At 45.0% G+C, this 27,500-nt stretch overlaps 1 protein-coding gene across 1 annotated transcript in view; it reads left to right on the top strand.

Annotated features, from left to right (window-relative positions):
• Positions 1-27,500, top strand: part of herc1 (HECT and RLD domain containing E3 ubiquitin protein ligase family member 1) — a gene marked incomplete at its 3' end in the record, with an annotated part of 63,602 nt that overhangs the window by 1,963 nt on the left and 34,139 nt on the right. The window contains exons 2-18 of the mRNA XM_034678766.1: positions 7,122-8,098; positions 8,436-8,531; positions 8,622-8,816; positions 11,712-12,023; positions 12,255-12,351; positions 13,870-14,013; positions 15,484-15,611; positions 15,817-15,961; positions 17,878-18,049; positions 18,929-19,063; positions 19,199-19,364; positions 21,814-21,939; positions 22,320-22,541; positions 23,644-23,796; positions 25,447-25,579; positions 25,685-25,876; positions 26,144-26,368. Of these exons, the coding sequence (XP_034534657.1) occupies positions 7,148-8,098; positions 8,436-8,531; positions 8,622-8,816; positions 11,712-12,023; positions 12,255-12,351; positions 13,870-14,013; positions 15,484-15,611; positions 15,817-15,961; positions 17,878-18,049; positions 18,929-19,063; positions 19,199-19,364; positions 21,814-21,939; positions 22,320-22,541; positions 23,644-23,796; positions 25,447-25,579; positions 25,685-25,876; positions 26,144-26,368 (3,592 nt within the window). The remainder of the gene's footprint in view (positions 1-7,121; positions 8,099-8,435; positions 8,532-8,621; positions 8,817-11,711; positions 12,024-12,254; positions 12,352-13,869; positions 14,014-15,483; positions 15,612-15,816; positions 15,962-17,877; positions 18,050-18,928; positions 19,064-19,198; positions 19,365-21,813; positions 21,940-22,319; positions 22,542-23,643; positions 23,797-25,446; positions 25,580-25,684; positions 25,877-26,143; positions 26,369-27,500) is intronic.

Genomic DNA, 27,500 nt, shown 5'->3' on the forward strand with positions numbered 1-27,500 from the left:
AGCCGCTTGTAATCACAGGTTAGCTGTGTAATCTCCCGGCAGGCTCGGTCCCTCCTGGCCGCCTGATGTGACCCTGCGGCGGGCAGCAGGGTGCTGAGAGCCGGGGGAGGAATCAACATGAAACCTTTGTTGGAGAGGAAGAACCGTTACTGCTGAGGAACACTCCGCCTGACCGGCTCACAGCTAACTGCTGCTGATGCTGCATTCAGGGACCCCTCTGAGGCTCGGACAGCTCCAGTTGGGGAGACGTTCCTCCTAAGTGATTGTTCAGAGTAAGGATGGACATTTGAAGTATTTTGGAAACGTTAATGATCAATTATCAATGAATCAATAAAAAAAAACCCATTATTATTCTTATGTTATGTAAAGATGGACACAAACTGGTATCTGAAATGAACAATGAATTAGATAAAGATAACACCTGGTTTAAAGCAAACAGGTTATAACTGAATATCAACACAAGTTTATACATGATGTATGCACCCAGAAACCTTCAAGTTAATAATAATTTACCTGGTGTACATATCCCCAATAATTTATTAGAGAGAGTTACAGTTACAACATTTCTAGGAGTTCTCATTGATGAAAAGCTCACCTGGAAAATTCACATACATCACATTACCAGTAAAATTGCAAGGAATATTGGAATCATCAGAAGAATCAGACAGTTGTTGCCAAGAAAAATCCTTCTTAGTTTGAATTACACTATGCTTTATCCTTATATATCTTACTGCAACATTGTTTGAGCTAGCACCTTTAAAATCAATCAATCTTTATTTGTATCGCACCAAATCACAACAAACGTTATCTCAGGACGCTTTTACAAACAGAGCAGGTCTAGACCACTCTATGTCAAATTATGAACAGAGACCCAACACCAAGACAGGATCAGACTCAGTCTGACCCCACCTTAATCCACCATGAGCATTGCACCTCACAGTATTTAGCTAGTTACAGCGGAGAGGACAAACTTCCTTTAACAGGCAGAAACCTCGAACAGAACCAGACTCATGTTAGACACACATCTACTGAGACCGTGTTGGGTCTGGAAAGACAGATAGAGGGGAGTAAGAGAGAGAGGTGATAGTGATGAGACGAGTCGTAGAAGCTGTTGCCGCTGGAGTCCAGATCGTCCGCAGCAGGAGGACGACTACGGCAGCTCAGAGGAATCTACGAGACAAGGGAGCTCAGGGACTCCAGAAAGGTCTATGGTTAGTAACTTTAATGGGACAGGCAGAGTTAAAGTAAGTGATGAAGGGGTTGGGGGGAAGGGGGTGAGCTAGGATCCCAGTGTGTCAGTGTGCCAGTTCTCCCGGCAGTCTAAGCCTATAGCAGCATAACTAAGACCTGGTCCAAGCCTGATCCAGCTCTAACTATAAGCTTTATCAAAAAGGAAAGTTTGAAGCCTACTCTTAAAAGTAGAGAGGGTGTCTGCCTACCGGACCCTGACTGGTAGATGATTCCAAAGGAGAGGGGCCTGATAACTGAAGGCTCTACCTCCCATACTACTTTTAGTGACTTTAGGTACGAGGAGCAGGCCTGCATGTTGGGAGCGTAGAGTTCTAGAGGGGTAATAGGGCACTATGAGCTCTTTAAGATACGAGGATGTCTGATTTTTAAGAGCTTTGCAGGTTAAAAGAAGGATTTTAAATTCTATTCTTCATTTTATTGGGAGTCAGTGTAGAGAAGCTAACCCTGGAGAGATGTGCTCTCTCTTCCTAGTTCTAGTCAGGACTCGAGCTGCAGCGTTTTGAACTAGCTGAAGAATCTGTAGAGACTTATTGTGGCAGCCTGATAAGAGGGAGTCACAGTAATCTAAAAGTAACCTGAATGGTATTTGGTCTCTGCAGAAACGTTTTATTAAAATGATCACATCTCCCAATCGATTCATTAGTTCTACTCCTATTATTCAATCATTACAAATCCAGTTTCAAAGATATTGAGATTACGAGTCGTCCAATGAGAGGCACAGCTGACTTGATTGACAGGCGGGAAAACTGTAGCTGTTGGCGAGGAGGCTCAAAGCCCCGCCTCTTTACGTCACAATCGCTCGACAGAAGCAATATGGCCGCCGCCGCCGTCTGGCCTCAAAACAGCGCTTCAGAAACAGACGGGTGACGTCACAGAGACCACATTTTGTACAGTCTGTGTAAAATGAGGTCATGTGTGTCAGTTTGTCAACATGGCAAGCCGAAGCTAGAGTTTGTCCCAAGTTACAATCTTCATGAACATTCTCCAATTCAGAAGTTGATATTTCAGATTTTTTGTGACAGCCCTTGAATGCAGCGGTATAATCAGTGGTAAACTCATCAGAAAGTCACCTTTATGAACACATGAGGGCAAGACAGGCTCTAAGACTGGAAGCCAACAGAAAGAATCAGGGTTAGGAATGACCCCGACTCACAGCGGCTCAATCAGCAGCTTATATGTGATTTATTCTTTAACATGACTCTTGGAAATATGAATAGGATATCTGATGAATATGGTTAGAGGTTTTTCTTGCATGTCATGTGGTTCTTAGGCAAGCTGCATCTGTTCCCATGACAGGCCCCTCTGCAGCAGACTTCATGTTCAGCTGCTGTTATCTGCTCACAGTCAACTTTGCCATGACATAATGATTGCTGTGACCTGGTTGTAGACTCTAAAGCCACTTCCAGAGACTTCTGCAGTTGTTACATGAATTGCGTTCAACCATCATACCGATGCTGTAACGCTTCGTGTGCTTTAACCACTTATTAAGTCACTGTGTCAGTTTCCTCACCTGCCGTGTCTCTGCAATAACATTGACAAGGTGTTTAGCCTGAATTGTGTGTTCCTGTATTTGACCTGACTTGACACAACCAGACCGGCGGCACTTAAACGCAGCACGCCTCCTCTGTACGTCTGAGGGAGGGGAACACCCAGCATGCTGTCAATCAACCTGCAATTTACTGCATGCTTCCACGGTTATTTCAGTTCATGTTTGCACGCCAAATAGTTCACTTCAGGTGCCGCGCCTGCAGGCGGTTTGTTTCCTGTAGTCAGAGACGAGCCTGCAGATCTTGCATGAACACAAACAGCAATAAAGCTGTGATTTGCTGAATCATTTTGGTCATGTGGTGCACAGAAAGTCAGATGTTTTCCTGCTGCAGCGTCTTAAATGTGATGCTTTGCTTCTTTTTGTGTCACCAAGTGGGTTTGCACGTACAAGGAAACTGTGCCGGTGTTTGGGTGCAAGAAGAATAAACATACAGGAGGAGTGAAACATGCAGATGAAGATGTAGAGGAACTTGCATCAAATGAAGCACAAATACAGGAACAACAAAATGATGCAACGTATGTACGATAAGTGAACTGCTGAGCAGGAATATGAAGATGATCATGAGTCAGTAATCTTACAGTTTGAATTTAGAGAGAGCGTGCATTGCAAACAGACGATTAAATCAAGAGTTCTGGGGGTTGAGATTTTGACAGATAAAGGGCTCTGATACATTCAGGACGTCTTAGAGACATTTGATTGAATTATTGTTGAAATAAAAGGCGGATGAGTGAGTGAATTCACCCTGTGGTTTTCTTTAAATCTGTCTGGTTGGAGCGTCCCATCCTGATTTACACGCATGTCAGGGACAACACAGACGTGGAGAGCACTCCATGTCTGTGTTGTCTCGCACAACAGGACACTTCTCCTCCTCTCGCTGTGCTCATCTTCTGGATCAGGACTATCAGAAGATGCAGGTGAAAGCTGGGCCTCTCTTTGGCATGCTGCAGGTAGATAATCCTCCCTCAGCTGAGTGACGTAAACTTGATCCTGGTCTCACCCTGTCATACGTGTTTACATCATACTCCTGACCTGGCGTGGTGACGCCGTGAAGCACCTTCTGTCCCTTGCTCTGGATGATAAGCACGTTTATGGTTTCCATGGCTTATCGATTCTTTAAAGCAAAGTTTGGATTCTGAGTGACCTGTAAGTCACAGGTCCACACGTGTGTAGTGTTTACAGTGAGGCGGCCTGGAGTTTGTCCTCAGATGTATGGCTGAACTTCAGAATCGTTTGCTCTTCATCTAAAAGGTAAAAAGCAGAAATGAATCCTGAAATGATTTGAATGCTTTTTATTGATCTTGTAGGACGTGTTGGTGTTTTTGTTCTCACGGTAACTGAGTCGTGCTTCTCTCTCTGGTTACGTGTGAGACTCTTCGGACCGTCGTGTTTCTGAACATGTTTGAAAATATGTTTTGGTGTTTTCGGTTTGTTCCATGAGCTTACAGTCCTCACTGTTTCAGCCAGACGTTGATTATCTTATTTAACCTTCAGTGTGTTTTATTGTCCAACACCTTCCTGTTGGAGAGATCTCGTTAACGCATGCAGGAATAAACTACGACAACTCGTACGCACTTTACTGGATTTAGAGCTGCAGTAACTGAATATTTCTGTAGTTCATTATTCCAGCCATTCATTTAATAATCCAATAAAAATGCTGCATGCTCAGCAGTTTATTTAAAAATACATTATTTTTGCTGTAATAATGCACATTTCACTTTGAAGTAATGTTAAAGCTGGGGTTGGTGTTCAGATTCAGATCCACTTTTTGTTCTCCTGGTTAAAATGATCTTTATGTCCTGATGGTAATCAATACATAATGTGTTCTTAAAGAAGAGGTAAAAAAAGCTGCTATCTACAGCCGGAGTAAACCTGGGAAAACACCAACCAATCAGTGTTTTTGGGGGCCAAAATTTTAAACCAATCAGATCCCATCCTGCCGTTCTGCCCGCCTCCTGCAGAGCGTACATGTCCCCGGCGTTCACTCCCCGTCTCCTGCCTCAACTTCCCCTGACTCTACTGACTGCCCCTCTCGCTCCACCTCGGGCCTGTCCCCTCTGACCCCATGAGGGTCTTTGCTCAGGACTGTAGTCCAGATCAGAGTCTAAAAAGCTCTCACCACGGGGGCTCTGACAAGCAGAAGAATCAATGACATTTAGTAAGTCCTACAGAAATGTAGATGTACTGTAGCGTCCGTCCGTGAACACGTTGACCTTTAATAACCGGTCACTGTCGGCCGTTACCACGACAACCAACAAAACAAAAATCAATGTTTGAATGAATGAAGAACTTCTCCTCTTGTCTCTCCTCTCTCCTCTCTCACACACTCTACACCTCTCCTGATGCCTTCACTGACCGTCAACACTGTAGGAATTAAGAGCATCTACACTGAACATGTTTAACAAACAGTAGAGCTGTTACAGTGTTATATATGTGTTATAACTTTCCTCCTGATATCGTGTCACCACGACAACTGGATAATGCTAGCATGACAGCTGTGAGTGCTAACAGCAGCCATGTTTGTTTGTGTTTTTAACTTTCACTATGAGAATGTTTTGGTGAGGACCGGTTTGGAATCAGTCACCATCATATGGTCGTGAATCAGCGGCGCTCGTACATGTGAGCGGGGGGGGGGGGTAGACGGAGTGATGAGGAAATGCTACATTCAAATTCATGCTAGTTTTCAGAGACTACCAACCCCAGCTTTAAAGGGATTTCTTATCTTATTACTAGGCCCATATAATTCTACTTCAAATTCATTAGACTCACCGATGCACATATTTTATTTATTATTTTTTAGTATTTTATTTACATTTTTTTATATTTTTAAAAATTTTAATTTAAATTTGTATTATTTTAATTATTATAAAATTGTTTTTTAAAGTTATATTTTGGGGAATTATATTTATTTAATAGCAAAGCTGAAGAGAGACAGGAAATGTGGCGAGCAGAGAGCGGGGGGAAACATGCAGCAAATGGGCGAGACCGCTAGACCAACGCCGCCTTGCCGTGTAATACATTTATATTACAAATACTACAATCTAGAATAGAATGCCTTTATTGTCATTGCATGACTTGCATACAATGAAATTAGGATATCTGTACAACACTTTACTGATAATCTGTGTGTGCACTTACACCCTTGCCTCCCCTTTCTGCGTCAGCGCCTCCTTTCTGCAGAAATGAAGCAAAGTAAAACTACTGGAGCGAGATATTTTGAAGACGGGAACAAGCTCTGTAAAGAAGTTCGTCCCGGTGCTGTTGTGCACGGTCAGGGATGTTCATGGAAGGCCAACATGAACACATCACACGCTCATAATGAGGTTTAAGTTATTCTAATCAGGCGTTGAGCCTGCGTCTCTGCGAGTCAGACCTGTTCATGAGTCTGATATTAAAGGTGACATATCCTGCAGAATGGACTCTTTAATGGTTCTCTCCCTGAAATCTGTGTCCCTGTCTACAAACCCCCTGAACAGTCAAAGAGTCCATTCTGCCCCTGTTCTGATTTCTCCACCTTTCTGTAAATGTGTGCTGAAACCAGCCGTTTCAGTTTTCAGTGTTTTTCATACGTCACAACGCCATCCGGTCTGTAACAGGAAGTCAGAGCTCGGAGCTTGTTCAGCCCATAGACTGTATAAAATACAACTCAACCCCTCCTCCGTTTTTCATTCCCTGCACACATGTGTGCTAACAAGGAGCTTAGGAGGGAGGCATGCTAGTTGTAGGCTGTCTTAAGAAACACAAAGGTCGCTTTGACTCCCCACGTCTGCAGATTTGAAGATCTAGTGGAGGATTTTTAGTTCTCATGGAAAAGTGCTAGCGCTAGTTAGCATAGCCACATAGCTACATGTTGGTAGCTGTGTACCAAGACACACGTCGACATGCTGACAAATAAAACAACAAGAAACACTAAATCTGTGACCAATGGTTCAGAAAGGTCCTGCTGCAGGCGCCTCTCCGTCAGGATCAGATTCTGGATCAGATTCAGAGGGTTGAAGTAACGCGGGTCTGTGAGCAGCCGTGTATATTCAGCCAACATGTAAACATTAGATCAACGTGCTGGACAGCCGAGGAGGCCACACCCACTTCCTGAGGGGGCGTGGTCAGAGAGCTCATTCTGATTTAAAGGCACAGACACAGAAAACAGCCTGTTCTGAGCAGGGCTGAAAAAGAGGGGTTTACAGGCAGACCAGAATCTGATTTATAAGTGTTTTTATGAGCATAAACTTTAAAGACATGTTTTGGGGACCTCTTAGACCAATATATGTTGATGAAAAAAGCATGATATGTCACCTTTAACCCTCTGTGCGCTGTGTGTCTGCAGGACTGATGGCTCCAGAGTGACATGCCATGGCTTTAATGATCCCCCCGGTGAAGCTCAAATGGCTGGAGCACCTGAACAGCTCATGGATCACGGAGGACAGCGAGTCCATCGCCACACGGGAGGGAGTGTCCGTGCTCTACTCCAAGCTGCTGGCCAACAAGGAGGCGGTGCTGCTCCCTCAGCAGGTCCTGTGCCTGAAGGGCCCCCAGCTCCCAGACTTTGAGCGCGAGTCCCTCTCCAGCGATGAGCAGGAGCACTACCTGGACGCTCTGCTCAGCAGCCAGCTGGCCCTGGCCAAGATGGTCTGCTCCGACTCTCCCTTCGCCGCCGCGCTGCGTAAACGCGTGCTGGTGCTGCAGAGGATCTTCTACGCACTTTCCAACAAGTATCACGACAAAGGGAAGGTCAAGCAGCAGCAGCACTCTCCAGAGAACAACTCGGGCTCTGCTGACCTGCACTCTGTCAGCGAGCGGCCGCGCTCCAGCACCGACGCCCTCATCGAGATGGGGGTCCGAACGGGCCTCAGCCTTCTGTTCGCTCTGCTGCGCCAAAGCTGGATGATGCCTCCCCCGCCCGGGCCCGGAGGAAGTCCCGGGGGCAACATTAACTTGTGTAACGATGTCATTCACACGGCCATCGACGTGGTCAGCTCCCTGCCGCCCCTCTCTCTGGCCAACGAGAGCAAGATCCCGCCCATGGGCCTGGACTGCCTGGCCCAGGTCACCACCTTCCTGAAGGGGGTGACCATGCCAAACTCTGGGGCGGATATTTTAGGGCGACGGCTGGCCTCGGAGCTGCTGCTGGGGCTGGCCTCTCAGAGGGGGTCCCTGCGCTACCTGCTGGAGTGGATCGAGATGGCCTTGGCTGCTTCGGCTGTGGTCAGCACCATGGAGGAGAACAAGCTGCTGCAGAGCCAGGAGGGACTCATCGGCTACGACTGTTTCATGAACATCCTCATGCAGATGAGACGCTCCCTGGTGAGTCTAACTGTGTTTTATTCAAGGTTTAATAACTGCAGCACACCTCATAGTCTCTGCTTGTGATACACAAATAAACACACCTGCATGCACATACATCGCTGCAGTCATAGCGCCCTCCACTGGAAGGAGGCCGAACTCCAAAGAAGGCGTTAAATCTGCCTCATATATTTGATGATGATGTCTGTTTCAGCATATCTGAAACATCTGGTCTGCTCTCTGCAGCATGCACACATGCAAGAGGGTGGTAACATTGCAGCGTTGGTCGTGATGTTTTTAGTTGCGGTGGTTTGATGTCCTGATGGTCTAAACTTTGACGTGTGTGTCGTTGTCTCAGGGCTCCTCAGCAGATCGCAGCCAGTGGAGAGAACCGACGCGCACCTCTGACGGCCTCTGCTCTCTGTACGAGGCGGCGCTCTGTCTCTTCGAAGAGGTGCGACTCTTTGAAGCTTGTTTTTCAGATCCTCCTCTCCTAAAACCACACAGATCGTCTTTCTTTAATCCCGTGCTTTTCTTCCTGCAGGTCTGTCGAATGGCGTCAGACTACTCTCGCACCTGCGTCAGCCCGGACAGCATTCAGACCGGAGAGGCTCCCGTGGTGTCTGAGACCTGTGAGGTGTACGTGTGGGGCAGCAACAGCAGCCATCAGCTGGTGGAGGGAACACAGGAGAAGATCCTGCAGCCCAAGCTGGCTGCGAGCTTCGCCGACGCTCAGACAGTAAGAGAAAAAACAGCGGGTGCTTCGTGATGAGAGAGATAACGTCTGCTGTCAGGGATGTTTCTGTCAGTCTGGGATGGAGAGAGTTATTAAAACCGGAACACAGATTAAAGCAGTTTGGCTGTCATGGTAGGCAGGTAAAGGACTCTCGTGTGTCACTGAATGAAGAGAGGAACAAAAACCTGAAGCTGTGTGTCCAACAAAGTGAGTCAGGAGCGTCTGAGTCAGGTGCAGTCATCGGCTGTAGTTCCTTATTTACATGTTAGCGTCGCTCTCCTTCACCAGCCCACACGAGTCTGATGATTCAGTCGTGTTTTAATGCTTTCTCCTCCTTGAGCAACGACACAGAGAGCGAACACATCGCATGTTTATTACAGGAAGCACAGAAACTGTCCTGACTTTCAAAATCAATTCTGTTCTGACCTTTTCATGGTGTTTGACATGACAGACGAATCACATTCTGCTTCTGTGAGCGTTTTCAAATCTAGTTTTAGAAATCTACCAATCAATCAATCAATCAATCAACCAATCAATCAATCAATCAATCAATCAATCAATCAATCAATCAATCAATCAATCAATCAATCAATCAATCAATCAATCTTTATTTGTATCGCGCCAAATCACAACAAACGTTATCTCAAGACTCTTTTACAAACAGAGCAGGTCTAGACCACTCTATGTCAAATTATGAACAGAGACCCAACATCAAGACAGGATCAGACTCAGTCTGACCCCACCTTAATCCATCATGAGCATTACACCTCACAGTATTTAGCAAGTTACAGTGGAGAGGACAAACTTCCTTTAACAGGCAGAAACCTCCAGCAGGACCAGACTCATGTTAGACACACATCTGCTGAGACCGTGTTGGGTCTGGAAAGACAGATAGAGGGGAGTAAGAGAGAGAGGTGATAGTGATGAGACGAGTAGTAGAAGCTGTTGCCGCTGGAGTCCAGATCGTCCGTATCAGGAGGACGTCTACGGCAGCTCAGGGGAATCTACGAGACAAGGGAGCTCAGGGACTCTAGAAAGGTCTATGGTTAGTAACTTTAATGGGACAGGAAGAGTTAAAGTGAGTGATGAGGGGGTTGGGGGGAAGGGGGTGAGCTAGGATCCCAGTGTGTCAGTGTGCCAGTTCCCCCGGCAGTCTAAGCCTATAGCAGCAGAACAAAAGCTGGTCCAAGCCTGATCCAGCTCTAACTATAAGCTTTATCAAAAAATCCGTGTGGACGTCCAAGGATGTTGTTTGTCTTGTATTTACATCTCCTTCTATCTTTTAAGGAGCTTTTAAACCTTTATTGGTAGCGGAGAGGACAGTGGATAGTGTAGGAAACTGGGAGAGAGTGGGAGAATGACATGCAGGGAAAGGAGCCACAGGCTGGATTCGAACCACGAGAACAAGAACAACACAAGCAAAGATCTAGACAAGAGGAAACAAGATCAGTACGAGGAACAAAGAGCTTCAAGTCCATTTGGGTGCAGGTACTGCCAAGCAGTGTAAAGACAATGCACAAAGTAAATAAGGAACATCTACAATGAAGGAACCAAACCATTTAAGACCTTCCATTATCATCATCAATAATTAACATCACCACAATAATGACCAAAGTACCAAGTGCTGGGTCACTCCAGACCTGAACACAGAGTCCCAGAGTAGAGCAGGACAGTGTGAGTCAACTGTAGCTGGAAGACATGATCTGCCCCTGGGGACATGATCTGCCCCTGGGGACAACAGTGGAGAACAGTCTAGCTAAGTGCATAGTGCTTCCTAAAGAGCTGGGTCTTCAGCTGTCTTTGGAAAGTAGAGAGGGACTCTGCAGATCGAATGGAGTTGGCCAATTCATTCCACCATTTAGGGACAACAGAAGAGAAGAGTCCAGCTCGTGATTTTGAGGCCTTGTGTGCTGGAAGCACTAGGCTCCTTTCAGAGGCTGAGCGTAGCGGGTGAGAAGGGGTGCAGTAGACCTGGATGAGGGTTCCAGGTAATCTGGAGCGGTTTTGGTTCCTGCTTTGTAAGTCATGATTAGAGTTTTGTATCTGATGCGAGCTGCAGCTGGAAGCCAGTGTAGCTGCATGAGCAGGGGAGTGACATGAGCGGTCTTAGGCTGGTTGAAGACCAGACGTGCTGCTGCGTTCTGGATCATCTGCAGAGGTTTAACTGTGCATGCAGGGAGGCCTGCCAGTAGAGAGTTGCAGTAGTCAATGCGTGACATTACCAGAGCCTGAACCAGGAGCTGTGTTGCGTGTCAGGTAGGGTCTGATCCTCTTGATGTTATAGAGGCAGGACCGAGCAATCGAGGCAACATGAACCCTGAAGGTTAGCTGGTCATCGATCATGACACCCAGATTTCGGGCAGACTTAGTGGGCATGAGGTTTTGTGATCCAAACTGGATATTGATCTGTGGGTCCACAGTGGGACTGGCTGGAATGATAATAAGCTCAGTCTTGGACAGGTTGAGCTGTAGGTGACGTTCCCTCATCCATTTAGAAATGTCAGGATGAGATCCGGGCTGAGACAGTTGTGTCATCAGGTGGAAAAGACGGGAGTCTTCCGGAGGTTCTGCTCCGCGTTCTGAAAACACAACCGGTGGGTGTTGACGGACGAGAGAGCACGGAGCCGGACCGGACACGGATCTGGTGGAAGTCCCGTGTTAGAGGCTGTGGTCCTCCAGGCGGGCGGCCCAGGTCTCAGATCTGACCTGTAGAACCTTCTTGCAGCACGTTAGCCCCGCTCTCTCCTCCCAGTTTCCTGTCCTCTGAGTAAAGGCATCAGAATGGTTATTTGCACGTGTTGTATCAAAGAATGCATGAATTGGATATTTGCACGTTGATGACTGTGAAACGTTGATCGATGACGCCCGCCGTCACGTCTTCTCCTCGCCTCTCTGCAGATTGAAGCAGGTCAGTACTGCACCTTCGTCATCTCCTCTGACGGCTCCGTCCGAGCCTGCGGGAAGGGAAGCTACGGCCGCCTGGGGCTCGGGGACTCCAACAACCAGTCCACCCTGAAGAAGCTGACCTTTGAACCCCACCGCGCCATCAAGAAGGTGTCCTCGTCAAAGGGCTCAGACGGCCACACGCTGGCCTTCACGACGGAGGGTGAGGTGTTCAGCTGGGGTGACGGTGATTATGGCAAACTGGGTCACGGGAACAGCTCCACTCAGAAATACCCTAAACTTATCCAGGGGCCACTGCAGGGGAAGGTAGGGCTCCACTGTGACACCATGTTTGATTCACACATGTGCTTTAATTCAGGCTGGGAGGAGTAACCATGCTTTGTTTTCATGCACTCGGTGAATATATGTCTAGCTGTGATGAGGATCTAATCTGCATCTTTATAAATCCTCTCTCCTCCACTCTGTAAAGACTCCAGACCTTCACAGGTGTCACTATTAAAGGTAAAATGTGTGTGTGTGTGTGTGTGTTTTCTGCAGGTGGTGGTGTGTGTGTCTGCTGGATACAGACACAGCGCTGCGGTCAGTGAGGATGGAGAGCTGTACACATGGGGGGAAGGAGATTTTGGACGACTAGGTAAGATGATGAACTCATTAAGGATTTCTGAACATGAACCTGAACTCTTAGAGAGATCTGTGTCAGCCTCAGCTCGTCGTTCCTTTTGAGGTTTTAATCTTTGAAATATATTAAGTTTGAACATTTAAAGTTTAAGCTCTGAGAGCATCTAGACCGGATCAGATCCAGACCCCTCCTACAGACAGGACTCAGTCTGATCTCATCTTAATCCACCATGAGCAGAGCACTTTGCAGCATTTAGCAAGTTACAGTGGCAAGGACAAACTTCCTTTAACAGGCAGAAACCTCCAGCAGGACCAGACTCATGTTAGACACACATCTACTGAGACCGTGTTGGAGAGAGGGATAGAGGGAGATGAAGAGAGAGAGAGAGATGATAGTGGGGAGACGGATAGTAGTAGTTGTAGCAGCTGGAGTCTGGACCACGTCCACAGCAGCAGAGATCCAGAGGAACCTACGAGACAAGGGAGCTCAGGGACTCCAGAAAGGTCTAAGAAAAGAGAGAAGAGAGGGAGACCAGAAGAAAGAAAAAGAGGAGAAGAAATGGTGAAGGAAGGACAGAAGGAAAGGAGGGGATGAGAAAAGGAGACATAAAGGATGAAGAAACATGGAAAGAACAAAGAAAGAAAGAAGGAAGGAAGGGAGGAAGGAAAGAAAGTAGGAAGGAAAGATGGAAGGAAGGAAGGAAGGAAAGAAAGAAGGAAGGAAAGAAAGAAGGAAGTAAAGAAAGAAAGGAAGAAGGAAGGAATGACCCAGAGGAACCTACGAGACAAGGGAGCTCAGGGACTCCAGAAAGGTCTAAGAAAAGAGAGAAGAGAGGGAGACCAGAAGAAAGAAAAAGAGGAGAAGAAATGGGGAAGGAAAGGATAGAAGGAAAGGACGGGATGAGAAAAGGAGACATAAAGGATGAAGAAACATGGAGAGAAGAAAGAAAGAAAGAAAGAAAGAAAGAAAGAAAGAAAGAAAGAAAGGATGAATAACAGACCCCAAAAAAGGAATCTCCAGCAGAGATCCAGAGGAACCTACGAGACAAGGGAGCTCAGGGACTCCAGAAAGGTCTATGGTTAGTAACTTTAATGGGACAGGAAGAGTTAAAGTGAGAGACAGGCAGAGAGAGGAGAGAGAGGGAAAGACAGGATCCCAGTGTGTCAGTCTAAGCCTATAGCAGCATAACTAAGACCTGGTCCAAGCCTGATCCAGCTCTAACTATAAGCTTTATCAAAAAGGAAAGTTTGAAGCTTACTCTTAAAAGTAGAGAGGGTGTCTGCCTCCCGGACCCTGACTGGTAGATGATTCCAAAGGAGAGGGGCCTGATAACTGAAGGCTCTACCTCCCATACTACTTTTAGAGACTGTAGTTACGAGAGGTTACAGTGGCAAGGACAAACTTCCTTTAACAGGCAGAAACCTCCAGCAGGACCAGACTCATGTTAGACACACATGTTGGAGAAAGAGAGATGAGGTAGTTGTACTTTCTGTTTGATTCTGTCTTTAATTCTGCAAACATCCAAACCTGCAGGTCACGGAGACAGCAACAGCAGAAACATTCCCACCCTGGTGAAAGACATCAGTAATGTAGGAGAGGTGTCGTGTGGAAGCTCCCACACCATCGCTCTGTCGAAGGACGGACGCACCGTGTGGTCCTTCGGAGGAGGAGACAACGGTGTGTGACGTTTATTCTGCACCGTCTTCCAAATTATTACGCAAGTTGCATTTTTGTGAATACTTTAAAAACTATGTTAACAGTCGTTTTGAAACGTGTGAAGAAGTCAGATAGTGAATGTATTTCTTCAGCTGTGTGGTTAAAATGATGCTTTTCAAAGTGTGCTGGCTGTATTTGTAAATAAATGCAGAATCTGCAGAAATGAATGTTGGTGATAAGAGCATATAACTTGTAAAGATTGAAAACTAGGCAGCATTTTAAACATTCTATTGATTGAAAATGATAATATTTACTACAACTGTATTCAAACTTCAACAAAAACAACAGTTTTCTTTACATTTGTTACAAAATAAAACTAACAATATAACCTCCTTTTCTTTCACTGAGGGTCAGAGGTCAGAGGTCACTGTAAACTGATTTAGTTTCTGATGACTTCTCTGCTGACACTGTGAGCTGCACCTTGTACGTCTTTCCATAGAGGCTCTTTGAGCTGTATTTCTCACCATTACTGTAAATCATCTTCTTTATTATTGACCACAAGTTCTCAGTCAGGTTGAGATCAGGTGAGCAGGCAGGCCAGTTCATGAGGTGTTCCTCTTTTGTATTTTCCTGCATGAAGGAAAAGACATTCAGCTAAAGTGAAGAAGACGCTCGTGTTCATGCATGAGCACAATGCACCGTCACATGCCTTATGTTATTCCCAGGACAGGACGGCATCTCAGGGCTTTAAAGTGGATCGCCTCATGAACTGGCCTGCCTGCTCACTGATTTCAACCTGACTGAGAACTTGTGGTCAATAATAAAGGAGATAATTTACAGTAATGGTGAGAAATACATCTCAAAGAGCCTCTTTTGAAAGACATACAAGGTGCAGCTCACAGCAGAGAAGTCATCAGAAACTAAATCAGTTTACAGTGACCTCTGACCTCTGACCTCTGACCGTCACTGAAAGAAGAGAAGGTTATATTAGACCTTAGAGAAACACTTGAACTTGAACAGTTTTAGTTTGTACACAAATGTTAAGAAAACTGTTGTTTTTGTTGAAGTTTGAAAACAGTTGTAGTAAATATTATTAATTTCAATCAACAGAACGTTTAAAATGCTGCCTAGTTTTTAATTTTCACAAGTTATATGCTCTTGACACCAACTTGCATAATAATTGGTCACACTCATTTCTGCAGATTCTTCATTTATTGCCGAAAATCATCATTTTAAACACACAGATGAAGACATATATTCACTATCTGACTTCCTAACAAATTTGAAAACTATTGTTAACATAGTTTTTAAAATATTCACAAAAATGCAACTTGCATAATAATTTGGAAGGCGGTGTATAATACTGAAACCTGTGGTCGTAATGTTTGTGACAGCTTATTGAAAGTATCAGGAAACTACCGTGTGTCCAAATGTCAAACTGTGCGATGTTATCAAACTGTGTGCTCACGCTGTAAATGTGTCATCCTGCAGGAAAACTGGGTCACGGTGATACTAATCGAGTCTACAAGCCAAAGGTAGTGGAGGCCCTGCAGGGGATGTTCATCAGGAAAGTGTGTGCAGGAAGCCAATCATCTCTTGCCTTAACCTCAACGGGACAGGTACGACTCTGCTCCTGCAAGTTTGAGAATAAAACCTGAAGTATAGGAGGAGGCTTGAACCTCCTCACCCTGTGAAACACACTGCTGCTGCTGCTGCTGTTCATGCAGGTCATTGATAGTGATTGATTTGTAGGTCAGGACTAACAGTGAAACCTTTGCAGGATTAAATCTGGTGCATGAGTTGATTTCCTCCCCCTGTGTTTAGGTGTATGCCTGGGGCTGCGGGGCTTGTCTCGGCTGCGGTTCCTCTGAGGCCACAGCGCTCAGACCCAAAATGATCGAGGAGCTGGCTATGACCCGGGTGGTGGACATCTCCATCGGGGACAGTCACTGCCTGGCTCTGTCACATGGTACCTCTCTCTTTCTTTCCCCCTCTGATCCTTGTGAAACTCATCTGTCCACGGTAACGACTGTAACGTCTCACACTTGTTGGACTCACTCCTCTGACGGTTACTGTCCTGGCACGGTCCGTTAAAAAGGGCAGCAGTGTTGAAAGAAGCATGATGTAACAGAAGGAGCAAAGAACAAGCAAATATTTACTGTGTAATTCTCATTTATTTAAACCGGTGCTCCATTTTTACATATTTGCAGTCTGACTCAGTGTTTTGAGGAAGTGGGACATGATCAACAATCAGACTTTATTTATAAAGCACTTTTCATACAATGACAAGGAACACAAAGTGCTGTACATAAAAACAACTTCAAATACAATAAAGAAATGAAAACAAAAAGACCCCCCCATCCTAATCCCACCCCAAACCCTGACTCCAAACCCACAATCCTCAGGTGAAGAACACAATAAATGCAACAATAATAATAAAAACAATAAAAATAATAAAGAAATGAGAAGTTTCTGAACGAACTGAGGAAACGCTCTCATGATATCTTAATGAGGAAACACTGGAGGTAGAATAAGATGTTAAAACTCAACACAGGAAATTAAACTCACCAAAATAAAATACATTTCTAAAATAATAAAACACTAAAATATTAAAGGCACTATGAGGAGTTTTTAACTGGCTGAAAAACAGACTGAACCTGATACTGATGCCTCTTCATGACCCCCAAAAGCAAACAAGACCATCCACAACAACACTGATACCTTCTCTGTTGTCATTAGAATGCCTGAAACTGCTCTGAGGGGGTAGGTGTCAGAACAGATGATTGACATCTCGCTTTAGAAACACCCGTTTTCATTGCAAATAATCACATTGTGCGATTCATCTAAATGTTCAAAGACAACAGGATGAGGTTATTGTCTGAAGACACTTATTTTGCATGCACAGGACAAGAGATAAGAGGTATCACTTTGTCCACAAGGGGGCGCCAGAATCGATACAAGCTAAAAGTTCCTCACAGCAGCTTTAAACCAGTAAAAGAAAATAAGCTATAGATGCTATACTTTAAATAAATAAATAAAATAAACAAAGAATATCTTAAATTAGAACTAGATCATAAATGAATGAATAAATAAATAGATAAATAAATAAACAAAATTAAAAATTAAAAAGTGACTTAAATTCAACTATATAATAAATGCATAAATAAATGAATAAATAAATAAATGAAATAAAATAAAAAGTAACTTTAATTAGAACTAGATAGATAAATAAATAAACAATTAATAATAAAGTGACTAAAGTTAGAACTAGATTATAAATAAATAAAATAAAATAAAAAGGGAAAAAAAAAATTGAACTATATAACAAATAAATAAATAAATAAATAAACAATGAATTATAAAGTGACTTAAATTACAACTATATAATAAATGAATAAATAAATGAAATAAAATAAAAAGTAACTTAAATTAGAACTAGATAGGTAAATAAATAGATAAAGAAACAAAGAAATAAAGAAACAAATAGATAAATAAATAAAATAAAGATTGAAAAAAAATTTGAACTATATAATAAATAAATAAAGTAAGGTGAAATAAAACTGTAATAAGAATAAAACTCAGTTAAAAGTGAGATTAAAAGGTCGGTCTTGAGTTACTATGCTCTCCTCAGCCCTCAGATCTTCAGGTAGGCTGTTTCACAGGCGTGGGCCGTGATGATAAAAGGCTACCTCACCGTTGGTATGATGGTTTCAACACATCGATCTTAATGAGTCTTTTACTTCTACGTGTCTGAGAACGTCACCAAACACAGAGAGTATTTATTAAAGATGATTTTAAAGTCTCTGCAGAGACACCAAAGAATCTGTGATTTTATATAAGTCAGACCTCACATCACATCTCTTCTCTTTCATCATCACCATCCAGACAATGAAGTCTACGCCTGGGGCAACAACTCCATGGGCCAGTGCGGTCAGGGGAACTCCACCGGGCCGATCACCAAACCCAAGAAGGTCGTGGGTCTGGACGGAGTCGCCATCCAGCAGATCTCAGCGGGGACGTCTCACAGCCTGGCGTGGACCGCCCTGCCCAGAGACAGGTCAGCTGACTCTCACAGTACAGGAGGGAGGGGGGGGTTCTGTGCTCGAGAGGGAGAGCATGATAGAGGTCAAAGGTCAGGATAGGCAAATTAAATCTGCATCCTCCTTTGATGCGGACCTTCTGCAGTTTAGGTTCAGAGGACGTTTGACTTCATTCGGTTTCAGGACTTTGTGTCCGTGTGTTTTTAAATGATATAAAGCTGCAGAATGAGTCCGTGACGTTTAGTTCATGTTGAGATGTTAAACACTTGTCACATGGTGTAGCGGTTTTATTTTCTGCAGCAGTCAAAAAGAGGTTCAGGATTTGATTTATTTGTGGTTTTCTGGTTCTGTCTGCAAACACAGAAAGGACAAAGTGCTGTTCTCATAACAGAAAGATTAAATGTATAAGAGAGAAACACTGAACAGAGCAACAACAACATCCAGAGCATGAAAACAAGTCATGAAGATAAAGAGGAGCTTCTTTATTCAGAAACAACTTCTCAGTAAACAAAACAGTTTCATGTAACACGCCGATATTTAAAGAACAAATGCAGGAACTGTTTTTATGGAGGAGATTATTTTTGAAGTGCAGTGTTTGCAGGAAATACAGTCAGCATTATTCAGTCCTGGCAGAGATGTTAATCTGGTTTGGGGACTTGCACAGAGTCTCTGGAGTTCAGTTCAGAGCACATAAAAACATCTGAGGAGCACTTTCATGGTTCTTTATCTCCATGTTGGAGCTCTTCTTTCCTCCTGCGATGTGTCTCCTTGTGTCCGTCCTGAGCTGAGTCTGTAACGTCTGTTATTGAGGGCACAGACCGTCCAGTGAAGCAGACCCTTCAGCCCGTGAAGCAGCAGAGCGCTCGTTAACATGTCCTCTCTCTCCGACTCTTTAGACAAGTGGTGGCGTGGCACAGGCCGTACTGCGTCGACCTCGAAGAAAGCACTTTCTCTCACCTGCGCTCCTTCCTCGAGCGCTACTGTGACGGCATCAACAGCGAGGATCCTCCCCTCCCGTTCCCCTCGTCCAGGTGAGATCACGCGGCCCGAGAGTCAGCGCCACAATCTGTTCTAACATCTCTGCTGATCCTAAACGAGTGCACACAAACATCCTCACAGACCTCCTGCTTCATTCTCTATCCTTCATCCTTCATGTTTCTGCGCAGGGAGCATCATAACTTCCTCAAGCTGTGCCTTCGGCTTCTGTCCAATCATCTGGCTCTGGCTCTGGCAGGGGGCGTGGCCACCAGTATTCTAGGTCGGCAGGCGAGGCCTCTGAGGAACCTTCTGTTCAGACTGATGGACTCCTCGGTGCCGGACGAGATCCAGGAGGTGAGGGAGGAGATTCACCGTTAGAGCGATCTGAGTTTTCTGTGTTAGCCTTTTGTTAGCTTGAAATCCACTCAGTTAATTATAGATGTGTTATATAATGAATCATTTCCAATTGAAATGTCCTCCAGCTGAAAGCAACACATTCCTATTTCTTGTTTTTTCTGAGATACACTCAAAAATATGAATATTAACGAGCTTTCTTTAATAAATACAGAAAAAAAGGACAAAATCATCACCAGCCAGAGATCACCATCCCACCGTAGTTACAAACAAAGACATTAAAATGATTTAGTTACAATTCAAATCACGTCAGATTGATATCTCCTTAACCAGCCGTTTCAGTTTTCAGTGTTTTTCATACGTCACAACGCCATCCGGTCTGTAACAGGAAGTCAGAGCTCGGAGCTTGTTCAGCCCATAGACTGTATAAAATACAACTCAACCCCTCCTCTGTTTTTCATTCCCTGCACACATGTGTGCTAACAAGGAGCTTAGGAGGGAGGCATGCTAGTTGTAGGCTGTCTTAATAAACACAAAGGTCGCTTTGACTCCCCACGTCTGCAGATTTGAAGATCTAGTGGAGGATTTTTAGTTTTCATGGAAAAGTGCTAGCGCTAGTTAGCATAGCCACATAGCTACATGTTGGTAGCTGTGTACCAAGACACACGTCGACATACTGACAAATAAAACAACAAGAAACACTAAATCTGTGACCAATGGTTCAGAAAGGTCCTGCTGCAGGCGCCTCTCCGTCAGGATCAGATTCTGGATCAGATTCAGAGGGTTGAAGTAACGCGGGTCTGTGAGCAGCCGTGTATATTCAGACAACATGTAAACATTAGATCAACGTGCTGGACAGCCGAGGCCACACCCACTTCCGGAGGGGGCGTGGTCAGAGAGCTCATTCTCATTTAAAGGCACAGACACAGAAAACAGCCTGTTCTGAGCAGGGCTGAAGAAGAGGGGTTTACAGGCAGACCAGAATCTGATTTCAAAGTGTTTTTATGAGCAATAAACTTTAAAGGTGACATATCATGCAAAATTGACTTTTGAATGGTTCTTTACCTGAAATATGTGTCCCTGGCATGTCTACAAACCCCCCAAGAATGAAAAAAATCCATTCTGCCCCTGTTTTGATTTCTACACCTTTCTGTAAATGTGTGTGAAACGAGCCGTTTCAGACTTCCGTGTTTTTGTTACGTAACAACAATATCCGGTCTGTAACAGGAAGTCAGAGCTCGGAGCTTGTTCAGCCCATAGACTGTATAAAATAATACTGAATCCCTCCCCCGTTTTTCATTACCTGCACAAATATGTGCCAACAAGGAGCTTAGGAGGGAGGCATGCTAGTTGTAGGCTTTCTTAATAAACGCAAAGGTCGGTTTTACTCCCCACGTCTGCAGATTTGAAGATATAGTGGATGATTTTTATTTGTCATGGATAAGTGCTAGCGCTAATTAGCATAGCCACATAGCTATAGCTGTAGCTGTAGCTGTGTACCAAGACACACGTCGACATACTGACAAATAAAACAACAAGAAACACTAAATCTGTGACCAATCCTTCATAAAAGGTCCCGCTGCCTTTCTGGTAGAGGTCGGTTTTACTCCCCACGTCTGCAGATTTGAAGATCTAGTGGATGATTTATCATGGATAAGTGCTAGCGCTAGTTAGCATAGCCACATAGCTACATGTTCGTAGCTGTGTACCAAGACACACGTCTACATACTGATAAATAAAACAACAAGAAACACTAAATCTATGACCAATCCTTCAGAAAGGTCCTGCTACAGGCGCCTCTCCGTCAGGATCAGATTCAGAGGGTTGAAGTAACGCGATCTCTGAGCAGCCGTGTATATTCAGCCAACATGTAAACATTAGATCAACGTGCTGGAGAGCCGAGGCACATCCACTTCCGGAGGGGGCGTGGTCAGAGGGAAAACAGAGTGTTCTGATGAGGAATGAAGAAAAGGACTTTTCAGGCATGCCAAAATCTGATTTCAAAGTGTTTTTTTGAGCATAAACTTTAAATACATGTTTTTGGGACCTCTTAGACCAATATATATTGATGAAAAAAGCGTGATATGTCCCCTTTAAAGACATGTTTTGGGGACCTCTTAGACCAATATATGTTGATGACAAAGAGCAGAATATGTCACCTTTAAGGTGTGACTTGTGACTCACGTTCTCAGCTGGTGTAACGTCTGTAACCTTAGGAATCCCGTTCAGACTGGAACATGTTTGAACTCTACAGTGAGCGCTCCTGTGGCAGACGCAGGGTTTTATATCCTCCTCTGTCACACTCAGCACTTCAGCTCTTAATACTCATGGTGGTTACTTCCTGATCATCAGTGTGCGTTTGTGTGTGTGTGTGTGTGTGTGTGTGTGTGTGTGTGTATGTGTGTGTGTGTGTGTGTGTGTGTGTGTGTGTGTGTGTGTGTTTCCCCAGGCGGTGATTGAGACGCTGTCTGTAGGGGCGACCATGCTGCTGCCTCCTCTCAGAGAGAGGATGGAGCTGCTCCACGCCCTGCTGCCTCAGGGTCCCGACCGCTGGGAGAGTCTCTCCAAAGGACAGGTACCCTATGTCACCTTATGTATGTATACCTGCTCCAACCAGTCTGCAGGGAACACGCAGGGACTCGTCAGGACCTTTATCTCTGGGTGAACATGCAGAATAGTGCACAGTAACGGCATGTTCCTTTTTAGTGTTTCACAGTGTGACTGTTGAAATCAGGTCACAGCCTGAAGGTTAAACTCAGAGGTATGAATGAATGAGTCTGAGGCCTGAACATTAAATGACTTACAGCTGGTAACCAGCTAACTCAGCTTTTTCTCCACCTGACCCGAGCTGTAGTGACATCATTCTTCTCATTTAAACCTCTGAAGAAAGAGGAAAGACGACAGGGAACAGATTCATCTGAAGTGTGTGTGTGTGTGTGTGTGTGTGTGTCACAGAGGATGCAACTGGACATCATCCTGACCAGCCTGCAGGACCACACCCACGTGGCCTCGCTCCTCGGCTACAGCTCCCCCGCCGACGGCCCCGAGGTTCTTTCATCTGGTGCGGGTTTCACAGCCTCTCCGGACCCGGCGTACGGCGCCGCAGCGGGCCACCCCGACACTCACCTGGCCGAGATCCTGATGAAGACGCTGCTCAGAAACCTGGGCTTCTACACGGTGAGCGGGGCTCCGTCAGAGAGGGTTTCAGTCTGCGTTAATCAATAAGAAACAAAGTTTGCAGGATCATTAGGATCCACTCAGCATCGACGAGCAGGCAGACGCTACTCAGGAAGGAAGTCATCAGTGGAGTCGACGTATCGAGCTCCATCTGCCTCGCCTCTCTCTGCAGGCAGCGCATGAGTCACATATAATCCTTTGTTATTATCACCTGCTGCCTCTTTCCTGGCACACGGCGGATTGTTCCTGTGCTCGCTCTCTGAAGGCTGCACTTATTGATTGTAACACACACACACACACACTCACACACACACACTCAGGGTTATTTTAAGTGTGTGTGATTATGCAGGCCTGAGCAGTGAATGCCGATTAGACTGCAGGGCTTTCTGCCTCTGAGTCACTGCGTCTTTCTGTGTTTCTCTTTATGCTCTTTATCAGTTTATTAATCTGCAGCTCTGTTTTCTGTTTGCAGACTAAAAGGAAAAATCTCTGCAGGAAATATAATTATTTAAAGAACAGCTGTGGTTCCAGTGAACATGACGATATCAGGACTGCAGATTACAGAAGCAGGATGTGGTTAAGTTAAATAATAAAAGACATAATCATAAAAAATACTTCAAAGTTAAATCAAGTTGTATTTGACTTTACACCTGAGCTTTGACACGTGATTTATGAATGAAGAGTGGATTAGAATTTATTTCTTTATGATTACAATATTTATTATCATGTTCATTTCTCCTTTACTGTTATGAACATTTATTTTTATTCTTGTTTGTCTATGTGTGTTATTGTTTGTAAGGCAAGGCAAGGCAAGGGAAAGCTTGTTGATAGGATCAGCGGTTCAAAAGTTATTAAACATTTAAGAATAAGAGGTATTTGTGGCCGCCGCCGGCCGTCTCGGTCTTTGAGGGTTAAATTCACAGAGCCACTAACACAATAAGAAATATTCACAGAGTGTATAATAAGTGACACCTGATCTGTTTAATCTCCTCTGTAATCGTCATAACCAGCTTTAATCTGAGAGCTCCTCACTCCTGTTCCCTCTGCATGTTCCTCCTGCAGTCGTTCATCATTCATTTGTGTGTTTTTGTGTGTGGTGCAGGATCAGGCCTTCGGTGAGCTGGAGAAGAACAGCGATAAGCTGCAGCAGGGCACGTCGTCGTCAGACAGCAGCCAGCCGGCTCACCTGCACCAGCTCCTGTGCTCGCTGCAGAAACAGCTGTTAGCGTACTGCCACATTAACTCTGTCACAGAGGTACGGACTCCCTGCTGCTCCCTGCTGCTCCCTGCTGCTCCCTGCTGCTCCCTGCTGCTGCTCCCTGCTGCTGCTCCCTGCTTTACAGATTCATGTTGTGGTGTGAGGAACACACATGCTGTCTCATTGGTCATCAGATCATGTGACTAACTGCTCTGTCATGTTTGTGCAGAGCAGAGTTATGCACTGCGCTGAGTTGAAAGGCGAGCACCCCCGTGACGTTGGATTTGACGGGGTTGTTTACTTGTTATTGCAGAGCTGACTTCAGAGCTCACATGGTTTTGTTTATGAGACATGTAATGACATTAGAAACCCTCTCACAGTCTGTAGCTGCTGCATGACGCAGACAAACTTCATGTGGGAGCGCTCTGATGAGGAGTGGATGTTATTCGTCATGCGTATTTCTGAATCAGGGTTGCATGATGATCAAAAATGTCTCTGTGTGATAAACAACAGAAAAGGAAAGTTATGGGTCGTGTTTATCTCGTTTAATTTGTTCCTGTAAGGCGAGGCAGCTTTATCTGTATAGAGCATTTCATACCTGAGGGCAACTCAATGTGCTTCACACTAAAACATTAAAATCATTGGAGACATTCAGACAAGCATAAAAGAACATCATTAAAATGACAAATATAATAAATAAAAATGACATTAAATTTTAATTTAAAGAGAGTTAGAATAATCTAAGATAGGAAGGCAGTGTTAAATAAAAAGGTCTTAGTCTTTGATTTTAAAGAGGTGAGAGTTGGAGCAGACCTGCAGCTTTCAGGGAGTGTGTTCCAGATATGTGGAGCATAATGACTAAACGCTGCTTCACCATGTTTCCTTCTGACTCTAGGGACTCAAAGCAGACCAGGACCTGAGGACCTCAGAGGTCCAGGTGGTTCATAAAGTAGTAGCAGATCAGCCTAAACCATTCAGGTCTTTATAAACCATCAGCAGGATTTTAAAGTCTACTGTCTGACAGACAGGAAGCCAGTGTAGAGATCTAAGAACTGGAGTGATGTGGTCTACTTTGTTGGTCCTTGTTAGGACTCGAGCAGCAGCATTCTGTATGAGCTGCAGCCGTCTGATGGACTTTTTAGGGAGTCCTGTAAAGACCCCGTTACAGTAGTCTAGTCTGCTAAAGATAAATGCATGGAGGAGTTTTTCTGCATCCTGCTGAGACATGAGTCCTTTAATCCTTGATATATTCTTAAGGTGATAGTAGGCTGACTCTGTAATGGTCTTAATGTGGATGCTGAAATGAAGGTCTGAGTCTAAGACTACACCAAGGTTTCTGGCTTGGTTTGAACATTTCATCTGTGCAGATTGGAGCTGAGCAGTAACCTTTAACCTTTCTTCCTCCAAAAACAATCATTTCAGTTTTTTCTTTGTTGAACTGAAGAAAGTTCTGTCTCGTCCAGTCATTGATTTGTTCAATGCATTTACTCAGTGTTTGTATGGGACTATAATCCCCTGGTGATATGGTGATGTAAATGTGTGTGTCATCTGCATAGCTGTGGTATTTAATTTTGTTGTTTCTCATTATCTGACCTAAAGGGAGCATGTAGATGTTGATCAGCAGAGGCCCCAGTAAAGTCTGCACTTTGCACGGAAAGACACTTAATTGAGAAATTTAAACGCTGATGATTTGTTGTCTCTGTGCAGAACTCCAGCAGTGTGGCGTTGCTCCACAAACACCTGCAGCTCCTGCTGCCGCACGCCACCGACATCTTCTCCCGCTCGGCCGCTCTGATCAAAGAGAGCTCGTGGAACGGCAGCATACGAGAGAAGCTCCAGGGTGAGGAGGACCGATGACGTCTCATAGATTCTGATACGTCTGTCTCTTTCTGTTTAACATCAGATCTCTGACTCAAACATCCTGACCGTCTCTCCTCCCCTCCAGATGTGATCTACGTGTCAGCGGCGGGCAGCATGCTGTGTCAGATCATCAACTCGCTGCTGCTGCTCCCCGTGTCAGTGGCGAGGCCTCTGCTGAGCCACTTGCTGGACCTGCTGCCTCCCCTGGACCGCCTCAACAGACTGCTGCCGGCGGCCGCGCCGCTGGAGGACCAGGAGCTGCAGTGGCCTCTTCACGGTGAGGGAAGAAGAGTAGTTCGAAAAGCTCTTTATGAGACGAGGAAGAATAAGAGAAATGGGAGACGATGAAATGCAGATATCAGTATGGAAATGATGCATTCAGTTGCTGCATGGAAACTTAAGACCTAATGCTTTTCAGTACAGTAATCATGAGCTTAACAGTCAGGAGTTCCTCTGAGTCATTAAACGTGTCACCGTACGGTTACTCTGCAGACGACCGTGACGTGTCTTCATGTTTGATTTACTCCGTCACGCTTCTCCTCAGGTATGTCTGACTTTGCGGAACCAGCCTCAGGTATGTCCCTGCCTCAGGCGGCTCTCTCCTGGGTGTGGCTGGTGGATCTGGAGAGGACGGTTGCTCTGCTGGTCGGGCGTTGCCTCGGTGGGATGCTTCAGGGAGCTGCGACCTCTCTGGAGGAGCAGGACACGGCGTACTGGCTCAAAACGCCTCTCTTCAGCAACGGACTGGAGATGGACATCCCGCAGCTAGGTGAGGAGACACCTGCACACCTTGACATGCAAAGTGATGCAAACTTCACCTGTTCTTAAATGTGCCAGAATAAATCTACCAGAGCAGGTGTGGAGTCCATGGGCTGAAATCAAACTGGAACCAAACGTGAAAGAATTAGGTTTTCATGTTGCAAAGAACGCCTGTGGAACATTGATAAAACAGAACATGCAGAGAACCTGCAGAGAACATGCAGACGACATGTAGAGAACATGCAGAGAACCTGCAGAGAACCTGCAGAGAACATGTAGAGAACATGCAGAGAACATGCAGAGAACCTGCAGAGAACCTGCAGAGAACCTGCAGAGAACATGCTGAGAACATGTAGAGAACCTGCAGAGAACATGCAGAGAACATGCATGGAGAATAGCATGCTTAGAGATCATGCAGAGAACATGCAGAGAACATGTAGAGAGCATGCAGAGAACATGCATGGAGAATAGCATGCTTAGAGAACATGTAGAGAATATGCAGAGAACCTGCAGAGAACATGCTTGGAGAACATGTAGAGAACATGCATGGAGAATAGTATGCTTAGACAACCTGCAGAGAACATGCAGAGAACATGTAGAGAACCTGCAGAGAACCTGCAGAGAACATGCAGAGAACATGCAGAGAACATGCATGGAGAATAGTATGCTTAGAGAACATGCAGAGAATATGCAGAGAACCTGCAGAGAACATGCTTAGAGAACATGCAGAGAACATGCATGGAGAATAGCATGCTTAGAGATCATGCAGAGAACATGCAGAGAACATGCATGGAGAATAGCATGCTTAGAGATCATGCAGAGAACATGCATGGAGAATAGCATGCTTAGAGAACATGCAGAGAATATGCAGAGAACCTGCAGAGAACATGCTTAGAGAACATGCAGAGAACATGCATGGAGAATAGTATGCTTAGAGAACATGCAGAGAACATGCAGAGAACCTGCAGAGAACATGCTTAGAGAACATGCAGAGAACATTCAGAGAACCTGCAGAGAACATGCTTAGAGAACATGCAGAGAACATTCAGAGAACATGTGGAGAACATGCATGGAGAATAGCATGCTTAGAGAACATGTAGAGAACATGCATGGAGAATAGCATGCTTAGAGAACATGCAGAG

Source organism: Notolabrus celidotus, unplaced genomic scaffold (genome assembly GCF_009762535.1).
Source record: "Notolabrus celidotus isolate fNotCel1 unplaced genomic scaffold, fNotCel1.pri scaffold_225_arrow_ctg1, whole genome shotgun sequence".
NCBI classification, from domain to species: Eukaryota; Metazoa; Chordata; class Actinopteri; order Labriformes; family Labridae; genus Notolabrus; species Notolabrus celidotus.